Source organism: Adiantum capillus-veneris, chromosome 8 (assembly GCF_014529385.1).
Source record: "Adiantum capillus-veneris isolate H3 chromosome 8, ASM1452938v2, whole genome shotgun sequence".
NCBI lineage: Eukaryota > Viridiplantae > Streptophyta > Polypodiopsida > Polypodiales > Pteridaceae > Adiantum > Adiantum capillus-veneris.
In genome coordinates this window covers 29,832,333-29,852,223 of record NC_140938.1, presented here as the reverse complement: position 1 = coordinate 29,852,223, position 19,891 = coordinate 29,832,333, and the positions used below count along the sequence as shown (strand labels likewise).

The 19,891-nt window shown below is 44.0% G+C and overlaps 1 protein-coding gene across 1 annotated transcript; it reads right to left on the bottom strand.

Moving 5' to 3' along the window:
- Positions 1 to 662: 662 nt before the first annotated feature.
- Positions 663 to 19,561, bottom strand: MKK6 (MAP kinase kinase 6). Its single transcript, XM_086517765.1, has 8 exons — positions 19,356 to 19,561; positions 19,011 to 19,083; positions 18,605 to 18,742; positions 18,220 to 18,444; positions 17,953 to 18,135; positions 17,648 to 17,871; positions 1,460 to 1,505; positions 663 to 1,119 (listed from the first exon to the last, which is right to left on the bottom strand). The coding sequence occupies exons 1-8, from the start codon at positions 19,427 to 19,429 to the stop codon at positions 1,036 to 1,038; spliced, it is 1,047 nt and encodes a 348-aa protein (XP_086373891.1). The 5' UTR covers positions 19,430 to 19,561; the 3' UTR covers positions 663 to 1,035.
- Between the last annotated feature and the right edge of the window lie 330 nt (positions 19,562 to 19,891).

The window sequence follows — 19,891 nt, the reverse complement described above, 5'->3', positions numbered from 1 at the left end:
CAGGACAACAGAGATTCAGAGACAGAGAGACTCTCCTCCCCTACACACTACTCACAGACTTCTTTCAGAGAACCCTTAGCGTTTTGTCCTACTTTACCTTCAGGTCCTCATGTAATGATTTTTTTAATTTTATTTTTGAGAATCTCCAAAGTTAATGAAATGGAGCCAGTAGGGGAGTCTCATAGAGACAGAAAAATACAATGGAAAATCGTGAAATAAATCATTCATGGGACAAAACCGTCAACTTTACACATTGTTCAAGATCAGCCAATTAGAGCCCACAAAATTTTACATTATGGCAAATGGACCTTCAGTGTGAACACCTCATGCAAGAAGAGCCTGAGGTAGGGCCAACACCCTGCATCAGGAGCCATTTGATGCCACCAGGGCAATGGCCAACACGAGTCCTCGGCTTTAATCCTTATCTGTTCCTACCGTCGCACTAGGCCACATCAGCGGGATGGGCCAATCTCAACCCAAAAAAAAATGATATTGAAATTGCATGTAGATATTTCCATTGCAATAAAGATTACCGGCAGAGCATGCTTTGAAACAAGCAATTTGCATAATGCTGATAACAGCAACAACTTGATATTAAAATTGCATGTAGATATTTCCATGGCAATAAAGATTACCAGCAGAGCATGCTTTGCAACAAGCACTTTGGGTAATGCTGATAACAGCACCAACTTGATATTGAAATTGCATGTAGATATTTCCATTGCAATAAAGATTACCAGCAGAGCATGCTTTGCAACAAGCAATTCGCATAATGCTGATAACAGCAACAACTTGATGGTTTTTCAAGAGGATGGTTTTTCTCCTTTGCTTAAAACAAGTCAAGAGAACAAAACCAAAATAGTATGATCAACAAACTCTTCTTTTACCTTCTAATTACTGTCAGGGGTTGAGGGGTCACTGGAAGACACAACCTCAAACAAGAAGCAGGAGTTACATTTTCTTACAAAGATACACGCACGGCGAGGTACCAAAGGAGACTTTTGCCAGATCTTTATGAGGAGGACTTGCAGGACTTCACGAGATGGGTGACCAATCCTCCAGGAAACCCGCCAGCAACTTAGGGCCTTGACCCTCGTACTTTTTGATAAACGGATGGTTCTGCCAAACAAACACATCACATATGTCAGGCTTTATTTTCTTACGATAGATCAAGTGTGTGCGCACCTGAAGCACATACACAAGTAAACCTCAGGGTGTGAGTGTGTGTGCGCGCCTGTGTGTGCAGGGATGTGCATGTGCATGCGCATGCATGAGTGAGTGTCCATGCATCCATTCAAGCACGCGCGGGTCTGTGCATGCATGTGTGAGAAGAAGAAGAAAAGTTTTTAAAATGGTAGGAACAATCCCAAGAAACCTCAAAGATCTATCCCACGGGGCTTGAACTCAAGACCTGCTGTGAGAGAGAGAGAGAGAGAGAGAGAGAGAGAGAGAGAGAGACCAGTAATTCAGAAGCAGATAGTCTATTCTTAGACTCCTTCTGGACACTGCACAGTAGGAACACAAAGAATGATCAATAAAACTTTCAACATGAATCCTCAAGATACAAATACCAACCACCAAAAATTCCATTGCCACACTTACAATTCCTACTACACATTCGGGAAGACTCTACTCACTTTAATGCATAAAGGACAAAATCTATCACTGCCCCTCTTCAGGCGGTCATCCACACAGTCTGTTATCTTTTGCCTCCACCCCACTCTTTCATCTCCAGCATCAACAAGCTCACAGAGAGCTGACAAATGATTTAAGTGTAAAGAGAGAGAGAGAGGAACTGGGGACGGGGCTGCACAAGGAAAAGGGCCCCGGGGGGGGGGGGGGGGGGGGGCGCACACAATAAGAGTAACTAGTATGACAAAACCGCTTCTTAAGCAGAATGGACTTAATAAATCCTCGCTTCACTTCAATTGTTTCCTTGCTAACTAACGTCACAGGTGGTGTTACTTGATCCAAAAGTTCAGATTGACCTGAGTAGGGAACACAGATATGAGAGAGAACTTCGAGACTAGCAAAATGTCAGGTGTACCACTGACACGTTAAGGTCATGGATGCATCTGCCTGTAAGAATATTCTTATGTCATTTTCCCCATTCAGAACATTGATTTTTGAGGGTCATTTTGTCGTATCACAAGCCCATTGGGCAACGATGTGATTTTGGGCATTTGGTGTATAATGCATTCACTGCTACAATCATAAGGTGGATTGGGACACATATAGTTAGTGACATGTCGTACAGAGGAGACCAAAGAGCAGAAATGAAATGATATATTAACGTCTCATGGTACTTTAACACATTGTATATGAACAACCGTGCCATCTGATCAAATTTTATCTTCTTCCTGACAGGGACAAAATGGGCATGTTTGCTAAACCTGCAAATAATGGTCCATATACCATCATTCCTTGTCGGCGTTTTTGGAAGATCAAAGATAAAATCCATAGCAATACTTTCCCATGGCTATCTGGAATAGGCAGTGGTTGTAATAGCCTTGGAGCCTTTTGCCTGTCAAAATTTACCTCTTGGCAAATCACAAATGCTCACATCTCTCCTCGAAGTAGGCCAATAAAAGAATGTCTTGACCGCTTTCACTGTCGCATCTAAAGTACGTTGCCCTATATACGGTGGGACATGACTTTCTACCATAATCTTATGTCGCAATGGCCTAGTAACACAGCCTGCCATGCATCATCATAAAACCGTCCTTGAAGAGATGGTGCTCATGGCGTTGTCCATCTTGTATTTATTCAAAAATTCTTGCAAAATCTTTGTCAATGGCATACTGTTCCTTCATGTCATCAAGCTCATGATGATAAGGAATTGACACAACTGAACTTCATGGTTTTCTTGACAATGCATCAGCCACAACATTCTTCTTGCCTTCCACATGCACAATCTGAAAGTGGAACATAGAGAGAATAATTGCCCATCGCATATGCCTTTCAAACAACTTTGACTGTGTCAAGAAATATCGCAAGGTTTGATGATCTATTTGGACAATGAAATCCGCACCTAGCAGGTAGTGTTTCCAACTCGAAAGCGCATGAAGCACGGCCAGTAGCTCTTTCTCATGACTTTGCGTAGTCTTTTCTAGCCCTACAAGATTCTGCTTTCATAGGCTACTTGTTAGGTGCAGCAGAATGAATGTTGTATTTTCTCAAGATTAGTGATCTTTATTGCTCAAGGTTCCTTTTAGTTCTTTAGGGAAAGAGAGAGCTTTCCGTCTTGTAGAGTGTTGTGGTCACGAACAAAGTGAGTGGATGTTGTGCGTGCAAATGAATGAGAATGAGAGAAGGAGAGAGAAGGGATACGACACCGAGAGGTTGTAAAACCCTCCTCCGAAGGCCCCACTCTCGTCGGCGAGAGTGGTCTACTTTGATTGCACAAAGGTGTACAATGCATACGCAATGGACTGATGCAATGGGACTATGCCGATGACGACGACGGAGATGACGACGGCGACTTGGGCTGAAATCTGAGATCTTCTAGATGCTGAATTTCTTGGACTGTTTCAAGGCTGAAAATGGACTGTTTTGGCTGCGTTTTTATGGCTGAAAATGAGGAACCATCTGCAACCTTCTTGGGGGGTGATCGGCTACTGTGCATAGGCTGAAAACTGTGCTGAATTGCAGGTCAAAACGTTGGGCTTCCGATCCAAAACGCTGGGCAGATCTGTACTTGAAAAGCAAAAACGCTGGTATGCTGGACTTATTGCTCTGCTAGCGTTAGCATATTGCTGAAAACGCTGCAAAATGCAGCCGTGCTGGTATTAGCAAAAACGCTAAGGGGCTGGTCTGATGCTGAGGTTCAAACGCTAGTGATTGGTGTGGTTCTGTCGCGGGAAAACCACCGAGGTTGGCTGATCTACTGTTGGAACTGTCGCCAGAAGAGGGGGAAAACTTCAGGGCGAAGATGCTCTATGAAAAACGCCAAGGTGATGGAAGGTATGGCGATGGGAGGTCATGAGGGGGGGTACTACTGAGAAGTTGCCTGTTGAGCGGGAAGCTCCTACTGCCTCTTCTACCAGAAAGTGCTAACTTGGGTTTGCTTATATATTAACTTAGCAAAATTGCCCTACCTACTTTTGTTGGAAAATCGCTTAAAAATAATAAGTGAAAATCCCAATAAATAGGAAAATAGGCTAAATGCACTGGAAAATTCTCCTAACTAATGCTAATGGATTCTCATGGGAATTCCAATGATCATGTTGTGTGCAACCGGAGGATATGCATCTATGCTAAGTGACTGGGCATGCACGGTCTACGAATAGACTCACAAAAGTGTCATCGCTGCTAATCTAGACTTGGTTGGACTGACTAAACCTTGCTGTGGTGTAGCTTGTCCACGGACACATAGGGTGGTTGGGATGTGTCACGTGACATCCCCTCCTTTTCAAAGTGAGGTATTGGTACCGAACTGTATGGCGTCGAGGGAGATCGCCAACAACGTCCGAAATCCTGGAAGGGACTCTTAGCCGGCCCACTATGATGTGTGGGTCGTGCGGTACTTGAACTTCATAAAGGTCTGCAACGCTTGCTTCTTTGGGCCGCGCCGAAAGCGACTCAAAGTCTTCAAAATCTCCTTTCTTACTTCAATGTCGTTTAGAGTCCTGATTCTTTCGTCTTCAAGAATCTCCATGGCTGAAAATTCCTGAAACCATCTCCAACACAAAACCATGAACATACCCATTCCATGTAAAGTGAAGGAAAAAAATCTTGTCTTCTCTAAAGACTGTGTATGCAAGGTAGATGAACATAGAGACGGAGTGACAACCCGTTCATCAAACACATGCAAACAATGAGATCGGATCTTTTCTGTTTGATCGAAAACAATCAACTGTGGCAAATCACAATGGAAATGCCCATGCTTGGTGCTCATACTATCATGTGCTCTTTCAGAAACTGTGTCATGCCACGGAAGAAACATGGAATGTGACTTCCTGACATACAAACTTTTCAGCTTTTCATGAACAATCCGTATACATTCGTGCTCATTCATGATAGAAACGTGCCGAAATCTCTTTTTGTGTCCATTTGAAAGTGACCTCTTGCTTTTGCAAAGCATGTAGGGGTAAAGTAATCTCGGCAAAGTTCCGGATGAACCTTCTATAGTAAGAGCATAATCCCAAGAAGCTACGAACATCATGTACAATCTTCAAGTCTGCCATGTCTTGATTGCTTCAACCTAGGCATGATCCATTCGAACACCATCCTTTGACACTATATGGCCTAAAAAGTAGACCTCTTCCAAGAAGAATTCACTTTTCTTGGGGTTGACGAGCAACCTATGACTGCGTAACTCTTCGAACACAATGGTCAAGTGAAGCCTATTGCTCCTCTTCATTCTTCGAATAGACTATCATGCCATCAAAAAGAATGTGCCAATAAACTTTTGACGTGGGCGGAAGATCCAATACATCATCCTATTGAATGTAGTGCACAAGAATTTGTAAGACCGAATGGCATCACTAGAAACTCATATAGACCAAATGTCGTTCTAAACGCACTCTTCTGCACATGCGGCAAGGGCTGAAAACTGATGATGCTGAAACACGCTGGTCCTACTGAGGTACTGAGGGGTTCTCTGGTACTTGGTGCTGAAGGTACAGTGAGGCTATGGACTGAATGCTGAAAATGCAATCTGCTGGGCTGAATCTACTAACGCTGGGCTGATCTTAATGCCGAAACCTGAAAACATTGAAGTGCGGAATTACTGAAAACGCTGGTATTGATCTGCGGGTACTAGGTACTTCTCCTTCTTGCTTCTTTTGGGACCCTCACGCTCACTTATATACGGCTGGAGATCTGGGTCGAGCAGTCTTCAATCAACCCCCACGATTCATAACAAATTAATGCTGAAAATGTCACTTATTATTAAAATGACTGTAGCATTAGCTTGTCCACGTGGCTCAAGTGCAATGAGCACGTGACAAGAGTTGACTGGGATGTCCTTGAGGGAGGGCACCATGTACAGGATGGGTTTTTGAGATGCATGAATCAGGGGGGTGTCTTCTCTTTACAAATGTGCTCATAGTCGAGTGTTGCTAGCAGGAGATCAAGGGGAATGCTTCATGCTCACACGCTCAGTACGGCAAGGCTACTCTCTTACCCCCTTCTTGTTTCTTTTCTACCCAGAGGAGGCGAGCAAATTTCTGGCCTCACACGAGGTTGGTTTGCATGGCCTACGGCCCTACACTTACCCATTCAGAGAGAACAGCTTTTGGACACTAAGTTTGCTAATGACTCGGGCATGTTTCTGGAGGGTTGTGAGGCCAACTTGCATACGTGTGAGCAGTCCCTGCAGGTGTTTTAACTTTTGCTAAGCATCGGGAGCATTGATCAACTGGCTTTTTGGGTTGGTGATGCTCCCATGCCCAACTGGCCGCCTAGAGGGGGCTTTCGTTGAATCCCTTCAGGAACGCAAGTTTGGTACTTGGGCTGGCAGGTTGGCTTGGACTTCTCACCTGAGCAACAAACTCCTCCCCTCCTAGACATCAGGAAGAAACTGCTTCATTAGAGCTCGGCATGGTTATCTCTTGTTGGTAGGGCTGTAGTGGCCAACTAGGTGCTCTTGGCCACCATGTGGTACATCACTTCTTGCTGGATATTCTCGAGCTCTTGCATCAGGCAGCTCAAGAGGCTGATCAAAAACTTTCTGTGGATAGGGAGAGACGCAGTCTGCTCGGGCCAAAGTCTCCTCGCGCAAGTCATCATCCTACCGTGCTCTCAGGGAGGGCTAGGGATCATCGATCCAGCATGGTAGAGTAGAGCCCTCCTTGGGAAGCTCATTGTCAGAGGTCGTCTTCCAGTTGAGGAGCCCCAAAAGGAGCTTTTGCAGCACCAGATTCGAGGCCAAGTTCCACAAACGGGTGGCCCTTGGAGCCCCTCCACTTGTTGGATTTTCACAAAGATGCGCAGAGTGGGCCTAAGCAAGAGATGGAAGAACCGTTCCGCGTTGAGCTTGCGTCGGTCTTGGGTGGAGTTGAGGAGGGGACATGAGCAACACCAGCCCATATGCACTGAGCCCTTGAGGCCACCTCTTGCATGGAACATACTGGTGAGTACACAGCGAGGTCACATGCTTGGCAATAGACCCCATGAGACATGGCAGAGGGTCCAACCCGCACCCTCAGAGACTAGTTGCAGTTTACAGCACTTCCTAACGAGATTCAGAGCATCCAGCTGCGTGGCATGAGGGGGATCAAGACATCGTCGAGGCTAGAACAACAGAGTGGCACATACCTTTCGAGCCTACGGCTCCCAGCAGGATGGGGACCTTCACTCGCCTTGAGGTCCTCATCGCAGTTAGGGCTTGCTCAAACTCGGGCCTTTGCATGTTCTTTGAGGTTCAGCAAGAGGGTCACCTCCACAGAGTTACTACTAAGGCACCAGAGGTAACAGAGTCCTGTTTCCAACAAATTCGAGTCGTGAGCATCAAAGAGAAGAGCTGTGTCCTTGATCCTAACCCGTCAGATCTTGACACTCAACATTGGAGGCTTTGGGCTTGAGAGACCAGCCCTCTCTCGCAAGTGCAATGGGACCCTGTGGAGTGATTTTGGCGGGATCTTTTTGCTTCAGCTAATCACCCAAGGATCCCTTTCTTCGGTACACAACACGACTGGGGTATCACATACTAGCTGCCCGGAGAGAGGCCTGCCCCGCTACAACAGGTCACTGGCGAGAGGAGGGCCTCACAACTGAGCTCCTGACAAACTTCTAAAAGCCCTTGTGGGACAGCAGACAACCGAGGAGAGTCACCATGTTCGAGTGGCTAGTCACTCATCGAGCTACCGCAATTAGAAGTTGGTTGGTCTACAGTGGCCATCCGACAAGCCGTGCCGCTTGTGACCACCCACTTGGGTCACAGAGGTATTGTCTATGGGATTGCCCCATGGCATAGCAAGTTTGGCTTCGGATCTTATGGATGATGCCAACCTTGTCGTCAGCTAGGCAATACACTTGGGGTGCTACTTCTTGGTCCACCGTCACAGGCCCAGCACTTCGTTTTGATTTGTCTTCAGCTAGTAGGATGATTGTGATACAAGAGAGCCAGCTTACACTCCAGCTTGCCACAGAGCTTACGCCTCAAGAGCGGAGCAGTGATAGAGAGCTTTGTTGGGAGCTTATCTACAGTCTGACTCTTTAGCTCATTTGGAGAGCCCATTGCTTCCACATCTTCGAGGCCCACCCCATTCCGCTGGCGGAGACTGCACACGATGTCTGGTTGGACCAAATCCATACACTTCGAGGACAATTCGAAAGGCTTCAAGGCAACTCCGACCATATACGAGAGCGCCACAAGGCATTCCTATGACTTTGACATATAGGACCTTTCTACACCATGATCGATGGGGCTCCTAAATGGCACTACCGACCACCTGTGTGGTTGTTTCCTCCTCTCATCTCCTAATTTAGTCGTCATTGTACATATCTCAGTTTCCATTGGAAGAGTCTCACCTCATAATGATGTAGCAACCTCTTGTCAGGGCAGTTTATGGCCCGCTAGGCAATTTATTAACTAATAGAAGGATCTTTTACTTGGAAAAAAAATCCGTCTCCTCTGTACCCTACTGTCACGAGAATGTGGCAACCACTAACCTTAGTTGTTGGTTTCTTTCTCTTTAGTTTTATTTAATTTTTGAAACCCTCTTTTTGAGGTCACAAATGGCCGGACATTGTGTGGCCAGTGTGAAAAGGTCGACGGCCGAGAGTTTTACCCGCAGTCGGGAAGGCCAAGTCGCCACGAGATAGTCGGGCCAGTTGATACTGGAATCCAAGTAGTAAAATGGTGTCTAGGCTCAGTTCAAAGTCGTTTAGGCCCTCGCGACACTTATAGAAAGGTGGGTTCTAGGAATTTAACTCAAAAGAGACAAAGTGGACACTTGGCGGCTCCTCGTTAATCTGCAAGTACACCTCAGCTGGGGGCACCCAAATTTGAGAGTGGAGGTTGATTTTGGCTTCATTAAGTGACTACAGTGTGTGGGCGAGTAGTGGGTGCAAGTTTCACAGCTTTACTCGAAAGCTTGCCTTCTCCCTTGTCTTATGTAGCGCGATGATTCTGCTCTCGTGCACACCTCTCCCCCTTTGAATACACAATCGTAATGCCCTGCTCGAGGACTCTCCATCTGTATGTACAGTTGTGTGGGTTCATGCGCATATGCCGATGCAAGAGCCTCTTGTCCAGGTATTGGATTAGCTAATTGCTAATCCACCCCAAGTACAAGTGAATCCGGAGAGATTTCACGAAAGAAATCTCATCCGATTCAAAGTCCTACAGGAGCGGGAGTACGAGGGCTTGCTACGGATGCGACCGGCATGCAAACGGAGCCCGAAACAGTGAATTACAGCCTGCTGTGTATTTTTGCAGGTTAAGGGTTTTTATATATACCTTCATAAGTTCAGAATAGTCTGAACTCACGAATTATAAGAGGGAATAAAGCACTCATTAAACTATAAGAGGGAATAAACCTTCATAAGTTCAGAATAGTCTGAACTCACGAATTATAAGAGGGAATAAAGCACCCTTCATAAGTTCAAAATAGTTTGAACTCACGAATTATAAGAGGGAATAAAGCACCCTAATTGATCCCTAATACCCCCAAGACCTTTGGGGAAGCATTGGGATCACTGTACGGGTGATCGGGTGCATTCTCGGGGCAGAAAACAGAGAATTCAGCGTGCTGCATATTCTTGTCGGGTTTGGGAAAGTGCCCGTCTGCGCCGGGAAAGTCATCTTTTACATGGGGATTGTCTGTGAAGCCTCCTCCTACGGTTATGCTGCCGAAATCCGGCTAGAGTAGGCCACTTTCAGCCCGGTAAAAGCGGGACAGCTCGTACGAACTCGCACGTTTTCTTCCAAGTTTAATAAAAATAAAGAAATACCGAAAGGGGCACCATTCTTTGGGGCCTATAGGGTGTCGCTGTTTGCTCGGGAGCGCTCTAGCTACCAAGCCGTGCTTTGATTGAAGTGATAATTCCAGTCATAGGTTCATTTGCGAAGTTTCTCTGTGTCGTGAAGTTTAAGTAAAGTTTATCAAGTGAAGACTCGGGTGAAAGCTAAAGTCTACCGCCCTATGGGCCGGTTTCATGGTTCTGTCGCCCAGACAGAATCACTTTTTCCTTAAAAGAGTGAACCTTGGTTAGTTTGCGACGAAGACATAGAGCCCAGGAACTTGGAATTACACTATGGCTGACAGGACAAACGACGCCAGGGAAGAGGGTTCCTCTTCACAAGACAGACAGGCTTTTCCTCCAGTGTTCGAGCATAGCGAGAGTTCACGGCCACCCCTCTCTGTACCTTTTGTTGATTTGAATGCTCCACAAGGTCAAGGGTTTATGGTTGGGCAACTAGACGAGGATGCGTTCAGGACACAGTTGGTTGCTGCTATGAATGTGTTCTCTCGATTGGTGCAGAATCCTAGATTTATGGAATATATTGCAAGCGTCGCCAATGTCGCAGCAGACAAGGCAACTGTCTCATGCAGTGGAGCCCGTTGAGGCTCAAGCCGAGGTCTCTTGTGCGTCCCAACAGGCCAGGGCACTCTCAAGTTGCATGGTCACGTGGGGTTCCAAGACAAGCTCCTTCTGTCCACGAACAAGTGGTTAGGACGCCTATTCCACATGCTTTACCAGTTCAGCCAGCCACCTTTCAGAGTCCGCATGTTGCATTAAATGGACAGGGAACCAGTTTCCATGCTATGCAACAGGTTTTTCCACCACCCAATGGTACATCCTGGTATTTCGGGGGTGGATCAATGTTGCAGAGCATGGCTGGTTATGCGCCCAGAAACTAGCATTATATGATAGGAACAGTGTTTGGGGGTATGCAAGGCATGATGCCAAACCCCATGTATGGAAATATTGGCATGCAACAAGGGTCTCAGTGCAACCAGGGTCAGTTTGGGGTGCCACAAGGCAATTTTCACATGGCTGGTTTTTCCTACCAGCAGCCACATATGGCACCAATGACGCAAAATGCCAATGGCCAAGGGGCCCTGATGATCACAATTACAGTGTCCATGTTGCCGACAATTCCCTATGACAATTTGGGAGTACTGGAAAAGCCAAAAGCCTACAAAGAAGGTGGTGCAACTGTAAAGTTTGATACTTTCAACGGCTTTGAGGATAAGGCAAAGGCTCTTACTTTCCTCCAGCAGTTTGATACAGCTTATGCAGGGGGGATTTTAGAAAGGCCTCCAAGGTTAGGAAAGTTGCCACTTTCTTGAAAGGCAATGCGCTTACATGGTGGACGACACTGTTGATGCAAGGACAGGCACCCGCCACATGGGTATACTTCAAGCAAATGTTTGCATCTGTGTGGCTGTCAAATGAATTTGAAGCCAATGTCATGACGGATTGGCACCAACTCACTGTGGCTACTTGCAAGAGCCTACAAGAGTACAATCGGAGGTTCTATAAAGCGTTGCTCTCAATAACCTCTCATAGGTTTGAGCCACTGACAAAGCAAATTGAGAAGTATTGTTGTGGGCTGCCTAAAGGGCTTCGAGATTTCTGTACAAAGAACAGAGTGGCTACCCTCACTCAGCTTATGGAAGCTGCGAACACTGGTCTTGCCTTGTTTAAGGGAGAGGACAATGGGTTCCAAGGCAACGTGAAAGGGGGTCAGCAAAAGAAAAATTCAGCAAAGAAGCCCGTTGTGAAAGTGACTCCTGAAGCGTCCCAGGGGTCAAAAAAGGCAAACAAAGGCAAGGACTCAGTGGAGACGTCTGAAGGACACGCCAAGAAAAAGAAAAGGAGGCCTTTTGTGCGCAAGTCGTTTGAGGAGAAGAAGGCTTTAATGGCTCAGAACAAATGTTTCATATGCAAACAGACTGGACACTTTGCTACAGACTGTCCACAAAGAAGAAGACTAACTGATTCGGATGACAAAGAGGACGAGAAAGGCAAGAAGCCTAATCACCCTTCACCATAGGGGCCAGACTCACATCCTGGATGTAAAGCTTAAAGGGGACTCTGTCCCTATTGTATCTGCTTCGGCTAACACTTCTGTAATTAAGAATCATCTTTCTACGTACTTGATTTTTGCACGTGATGTTTCAGATAATTGTCACTCAACTGTATATGTGTTAAATAAAGAACAGTCAACATTTTTGCGAGAGTTTAGTGACTGTTTTTCTAATTCATTACCGTCCCAATTGCCATCGGAGAGGCTTGAGGATCATGCGATAGATTTCATGCCAGGTTGTAGCCCACCAAATAGGCCACCCTACAAGGTTAGTGCGGCTCAGTAAAAAGAGATTACGGGCCAAGTAGAGGAGCTGCTAGAGAAAGGGCTAATTCAACCTAGTTCTTCACCCTTTTGCTCTTGGCGCATGGGTATTGATTATCGTGCGTTTAATAAGAATACCATCAAGAACAAGTTTCCTATTCCAAGGATTGATGATATTCTTGACAGGCTAAAGGGTACTGCAATTTTCAGCAACATGGACCTTAAGAGTAGGTACCATCAGATTTGTATCAGGCCAGAGAATGTGCACAAGACTGCGTTTAGGACAACATTTGATCTATATGAGTTTTTTGTAATGCCGTTCGGTCTTACAAATGCTCCTGCTACGTTCAATAGGATGATGGATTGGATTTTCCGCCCACATCAAAAGTTTGTCGGCACATTCTTTGACGACATGATTATCTACTCAAAGAATGAAGAGGAACATAGGCGTCACTTGATCATTGTCTTCGAAGAGCTACGCAATCACAGGTTGCTTGTTAATCCTAAAAAAAGTGAGTTCTTCTTGGAAGAAATTCACTTTCTTGGCCACAGTGTCAAAGGATGGTGTCCGAATGGATCTTGCCAAGGTTGAAGCAATTAGGACATGGCCAGATTTGAAGATTGTGCATGATGTCTGTAGCTTCCAAACGCAAAACACTTCTCGAAGTCGTCCTACTACTTCTCAGACTACACATGCAGTATCTTCCACACTTTCGTCTGAAGCTTCAGTGGACGAACCAAACGAACCAGACCCAACAAAAGAGGTAGACAATCGTGAACTTCAATAACTTTACAAAAATTTTCATGCTGCACAGAAGAAGAAGCTTGATGTTAAACTATCGGAACCGTATAATGGTCGCCGTGACAAGCACGTGCTGGACCAATGGCTATTCAAAATGGAGGTCTACTTATCAAACACAGACTTAGTCGAGAGTCAAAAAGTTGCACTTGCCAGTTCTCTGCTCAAGAACACAACATTTCTTTGGTGGCACGACGGGTTGCTGATGGTAAACACACACCTTCTAGGGATAAATTCCGGCGTGCTACTCGCAAGGCGTTCGAACATGCCAATGCAGATTTTCATGCCCCGTCCTCTCTTCGCCGCCTAAGCCAAACAGGTTCCTTGGCCGCGTACATCACAAAGTTCCAAAGGCTAACTCTGGAGATAGAGACCCTTAGTCCCTCTAATAAACTTCACAACTTTATCGACGGACTCGAACCCAACTTGAAGGACGATGTGCACAAATACAACCCTACCACCTTAGATGCTGCAATTGCCTATGTGGAGCGTCTTGGCGATAATCGGTGCCCTGCACGGAATTTTCTCCCTAGTGAGAGATCTTCAAATAACGCTCGCTTATCACAGCACGATCGCAGAGAAAGTTATAGCCAAAGTCAACAGTAACAATCTCCGTTCAAACAGCAAGCCACAGCACCTTATTCAGCTTCAAGATTCTATTCTCAAGATCGACAATCTCAAAGCAAATCTTCTTCAAATGTTCCTCCACTTAATCGTGGTAACGGACGTGATTTTTCTCAAGACCGGCATTCCAATACTCAGCAAGGCTCTTCGTCAAATGCATCTTCGACTTTAAAGAAGGAAGAATTATGTACAATTTGCGGTGGTGACCATAGATGGTATCGATGTCCAAAGAGTCCAAATCCGTCTAATTTAAAAAGAAATTCCAACGCGGAAACATCATCGAAATCTGAACAACCAAATTCTGCTAAGGATAAAGGAAAATCCGTGGTCAATAAGATTTGTGTCTCAAAGGATACAACTATTCTTATGAAGCATGCTCAGTGTAATTCTTCAGTTTTGGAGCCTCTTTCAAAGCAAGTTCTAAGCCTTCTTAGAACTCTCAATGGTCGTTCCTTCAATGTTTTTGTGGACAGCAAATGTTCTAATAATTTCGTCAACACTCAAATAGTCCAACAGCTTGGTGGGTTTGCCAACTCAAAAGACAGCTCACTTATATGATGTGGAATTAGCAGATGGATCAATTTTGACTTGTGATCGGACAGTTCGAGATTCAAACTTATGCAGATCGACTGGATTTCGAAGTCATGCCTTTATCTTACTACGACATGATTCTTGGTCAGCATTGGTTATTTCAATATGATCCCACAATTAGCTTTTGAGGACATACTATCAATTTGCTCAAAGATGGACGTAAACTGATTTTACACGGGCTTTATCATGCAGAACGAGTGATTCAAGCCTCACGTGTACTAGTCGAACAGCATGATACAGTGGATTATGAAACGAATATGATTTCCGATGCAGATGCAGACATTATTATTGAGAAGAAGTTTTTCCAAGTGATACTTCGTTACCATACAAAGATAAGGACATAGTTACAGATTCCGAGTCTGAAGACGACTATGCTTTCTTTGATTCTTTGTTGAAAGATGATATGCCAATTACAAGTCATGAAGTGACAGTTTCTGAAGACGATTCTGAAGAATTTTGGGATTCATTATTGGAAGATGATTACAGTCTCAATCCAAAATCCTCTACAGTGATTCACAAAGTTGAAGTTACCCCATCTGAAATGTGCCTTGAGAAGATTTCCTCTTCACCAAATATTCTGCAGTTATTGGAAGATTTTGAACCAGAAATCTTACATCGCATGAAGAAATGGTTGAAGAGGAGGACTTTGCCAACCTAGTAAATAGGCTTAAGAGCATTGTCACACAGCTCACTTACATCCAATGCGAAGTACCAAAAGATGACAAAGTAGCGATACTTTTAAGTGCACTTCCATCCTCTTATGACCACTTAGTCACCATTTTTGAAGAAAAAGAACCGGCTCCACCTTTCCAAGATGTCATCAACTCAATTCAAGCCAAAGAAAGAAATCAAAAAGACTCATTAACATCATCAAGAGGGGCTTTTGTCACGACATCCTCAAGGGGAAGATACTCACCATCGACATCAGAAAATGTTATGGATGTGGAAGAATGGGACACGTAGCGAAACATTGATACACAAACAAACCTTGCAACAAATGCAATAAGACGAGACATCCTCCTTCTCGATGCTACTCAAATGGAGACAGTAGCAGGGAAGAAAGCAGTATAGTAGAAGCAACAGTAGAAGCTACGAAGGGAAGAGACCTATCAAAGGATCAGCTCACATGGTAGAAGGCGAAGAAGAAGACGAAGACGAGAACAACCTTGTCTTCTATAACGATATACTTTGAAGATGCAGCCTCTCTACTTGTAGGGGAGGACTTTTATTTTCCTGTGTGGATTTTGAGAACCTGTGTGGATTTTACCATCTTGTGTGGATACCCTGTATAGATATTGCATCTTCAGTATTTTGTCTTGGTCCAAATCCCAAGGGGAGGATTGTAAAGTGTTGGTTTTGTTCTAGAGCCTAAGTGGAGGGAAGAGGGGAAATTATCCCACATGTAATGGAGTCAAGTTGTAGAGCTACTTAAAGCTCACTTTCATGAATAAACAACACAATTCAAGTTTGCACTACATGCTTGTCTATGGTGAGTTTGTGCTAAGCTAAGTCACTACTCAAGGTTGTGTTTATGAACCCAAGCTAATCTATCTTAGAACCTAATTCACTTGAGTGATAATCTTGCTTACACACACTTGCACTATGTTTCTCTTTCATCCACCCTAGCTAGCACGATCTCATTCCCATCAGCCACTTGGGAGTAAAACATTGATTACAAAATGTGTTGGGCTTAAAAGTAGTCATTTGCACATAAAAATGCAAAAATTTTAAACCTAAGTAGAGATGTAAAGTTAAGCTTTAAAGAAAGCATTCGTACCCTCTTGCACAGGTTTGAGAAACACTGATATGGATGTGGATGAGAAGTTGGATTTGGCAAGGGGGGGGGGGGGGGGATAAAACATAACAATTAAGAAGAGTGGGCAAGTTGATCATAAACAAGGTGTAAAAGGGTGATGATAGAATATAGCTGGTAAAAGGAGACCAGTTAGCAAAAGCAACCAACTTTAAGATTCAAGTAAATGATTCATGCTTATCATAGTCCGAAAAGGATAAATGCATCTCAAAACTGGTAACCAATAAATTGTAAGAGCCATAGTGTACTCAATACTTAAACATATCAGTTGTCTTCATCTTAGATCCTCTCGATTGTCCACATGGCTTTACCTCTCTTACGCCTCTTCATCACCCCTGTCTTCTTTGGGATATAAAGCTGCATTTTTTTCAGAAGAAAAGGCCGCATGACGATGTTTCCCCAATTTTTGAAGAAATTCTTGTTTCCCTCTCTTCTAGAAGGCATTTCCCCAATAATTCCACTACTATGGCTAATCCAAGTGGATGCGCTAACCCAAGCCACAATTAGCTCTAAGAAAAGATGTCCCAATAAAAGACAAGTTTGTCCTTTATTCTGAGAGTCTTACCTCTCAAACAAGGATGAGATTCTCTCCCAAAGGCTTCTACACACACAATCTTGAATTAATTCAACTTTGGTTGATTTGGATAATTTGTCTACCAATTGTATGAGAGAACTTTTGGTTTAGTGCTCTGTGAGATTTGTGGATTTTACTCCATGATGATCTCCTCCTTTCTTTGTTCATGAATCCTTGATAGATTCTTTATATTTGATGATACCTTCATTCTTAGTCACATGTAAGCATTTGTTTGATTAGAGAATGTTCTTCATGCTTTGAGAATAAGTTAGGCATAACCCCAACATTGCTTCATCTTCATTTGAAAAAAGTTCCACGTGTTAAGAATCTCGTTTTTTGCTTTGAGGATGAACCAATTTTCATATCACTGTGTGTGTGGTATTGACTAAAGTAATTTGTCCCCAATAGCAGGTGTAGAACTCCAGATCAATTTATGCTCATACACACACACAAAACGGGTGCATCCGATGAAATATTCAATAGAACAAAAAGGTAGTTGCTAGGGACAAATGCAACAACGATACTAGAAGGCTTAATAATATCCAATTGGTCACAGCTCAGATGAGAACTTCACTATGTTAAACCCACATGTCCACTAAAATGACTTTGAAATAAATTAAGATGAATCCAAGAAAACAACCAAACTCACCCTCACAGGATAGTGCAAGCTATAGATATTAGACTTACGGTAGTCATTGACAAAAAATAAATAAACGACCATCCACTCCGTCATGCATGGTAAAAGACTACAAACTCAGCATACCCCCATTAGCCCTATCATTAAATTCAGGCCTTCGGAACTGTAAGTTCATTCCCAAGCCCACTCTACTAAGGGGAGTACAAATCAAAATGAAGTGCATGCATCCATATTGCCTTTTCAGTCATATCAAAAACCATGAGAGAATATGCTTTTGATTGAATCAAACCTGTCAAAAAGTAACAGAGTTGCAATCCAAAACAAAACAAATACAGGTGCATTCAGCTCTAATGATTACTAACCATCCTGAGATGAATGAGCAAAACTCCGGCGAAAACTGGTCCGCTGGTGCACATGGAGGTGGTTGTTCTACAATGGTTTCCAGAAGCTCATAAAAGTTCAACCATCCCTCACCTTGACCAGGCGGCAAATATGGAAACCTCCCTAGGGCACACTCTAAGATGACAAGACCTAAACTCCATATGTCACTGTCATATCCATATGTGCTTCCACTAATTCTTTCTGGCTGCACAAGCAGTATCCAAAAAATGACCTACTGACAAAAGAGCAATAGTGTGTGACCTTACAAATTACTATAAACACATACCGACATATAGTTGTAGGTGCCCACAAATGTATCACGTTGGCCCATAGAGTTTGTTAATATTGCACTAACACCAAAATCTGTAATCTTGACTTCACCCTTATGATTGACCAAAAGATTGGAGGGCTTGATGTCCCGGTGAATAACATGCCGTTGTTGATGCAAGTGGAGTAAACCCTTGAGAACCTGTAATCCACCTAAAGTAATGAAGCCAAAGCAGTTTTGACATACATACACATACACAAAAATATAATAGACTGCAGTACTTACTTGTTCACATATGACAGCTAGATAAGGTTCTGGTATTGTTCTGAAATCTTTTATAACATCAACTAAAGAGCCTCCATCCATGTATTCCAGCAATATGGAGATAACACCATTAGTGTAAAACGCATGGTAGCAGACAACTACATATGGACACTGTGATGCTTGATTAATCTTTAGCTCCCTAACAATCTGCTTTCGGACATCTTCTTGGATGTTCATCTGGATAACCTGTGCAATAGCATAAAACTCAATGGTCTGCAGAAAAATTCACTTGCCCAACATCATGACACAGTATAAGACTACATAGAACAAACTCATTGTTAAAACAATGTGGTAGCCTTCAAGGATACAATGACTACAAATATTGTGAAAAATAATAATCGATCACCTTTAATGCAAAGAATTGACCAGTCCACTTGTGCCTGACAAGCTGTACCACACCTCCACTCCCTTTCCCCACTACTCGTACAGTCTCCATGTCTTCAAGACTATATACAGTATCCGAAGGTTGGGCCACCGCTGCAGGCTGTATACAATCAAGCAACCATATTTATGTTCCAAGATAGTTGCAAAGAAAAGCAAGCAGTAAAAATTAAGACAATTGTCACAATGACAACAAGAAGAACAGAGTCTACTGACTTGTCAAATATGTGCCATCACCACTAAGCAGCTGAGCCACCAATAGACCCATTTCAAATATGATACAATTTGCACAAACTGAAAAGGCATCTCTGTCTAGCATTGAATGGAAGTTTAACTTCATTACTTCACGCTTGATCTGGTGTTCTCCTTACCTCTTTTGAAACAACTCTGATCCCATTCTTGTTGAGAAGAAGGTCTCCATCTTGAAAAGTTCCACTTGCAGTACTAGAAAAACCAACATACCCACATTAGAAGCGCATTTGCATAAGCCGCCTTGCCTAGATTGTGCCCATGTGTATACAGCATGCCTATAAACACTTCCAAACTCAGGTGCACAGGCATCGAGGTCAAGGTCGAGGAGCGAGATCAGCTAAGTTTAGTAGAGGCGTACAAACAAACACGCAAACTAAAGTTCACAAATACCCCAATGAGCTACATGGGAATGAGAATGAACGAGATCAACACGAAGCGAACGGCCACCATGGCAAACAACTTACAAAAAGTCGGAGATGGGCGTCTGCTGCTCGGGAACGGTAAGCTTCAGCGCGCGCGGCATATTCGTCTTCCTCATTTTGAGGTTCGAGCTTGCGCTCTTCGCTCTGTATTAGCCCCTTTGGCTAGCTCGACTAGCTCACCGTCTCTCTCTCTCTCTCTCTCGACTAGGACTACCTGCTCACTAAGTGCCATCTGCAAATGCACGTTCTTGACCTTTGATGGTTTTCTTTGGCCTACCTGGTTTCCTTGGGACCTTAGTTTGGGCACCATTGACTCTTTCTACACGTGATCCCAATTTTCCATGAATTGTTTCCCTTGATTCTATCATTGTTCATGTGCGCCCTTTTCATACTATGGTGCTTGTCAAGTGTGGCCCATTCCTTCCCTTTGGGCCTTCCAAAGATGGTCCTGTCCTCCCTTGAAAGCAATTTGCCTAGCTGATACAACAAAGTACGATGCTTAGTGCTAGCATTGGTGGTGCCCTATGGCATCAAAGCAAAGCCACTCATCCAAGTTAAGATCTCAAGGCATAATTCTA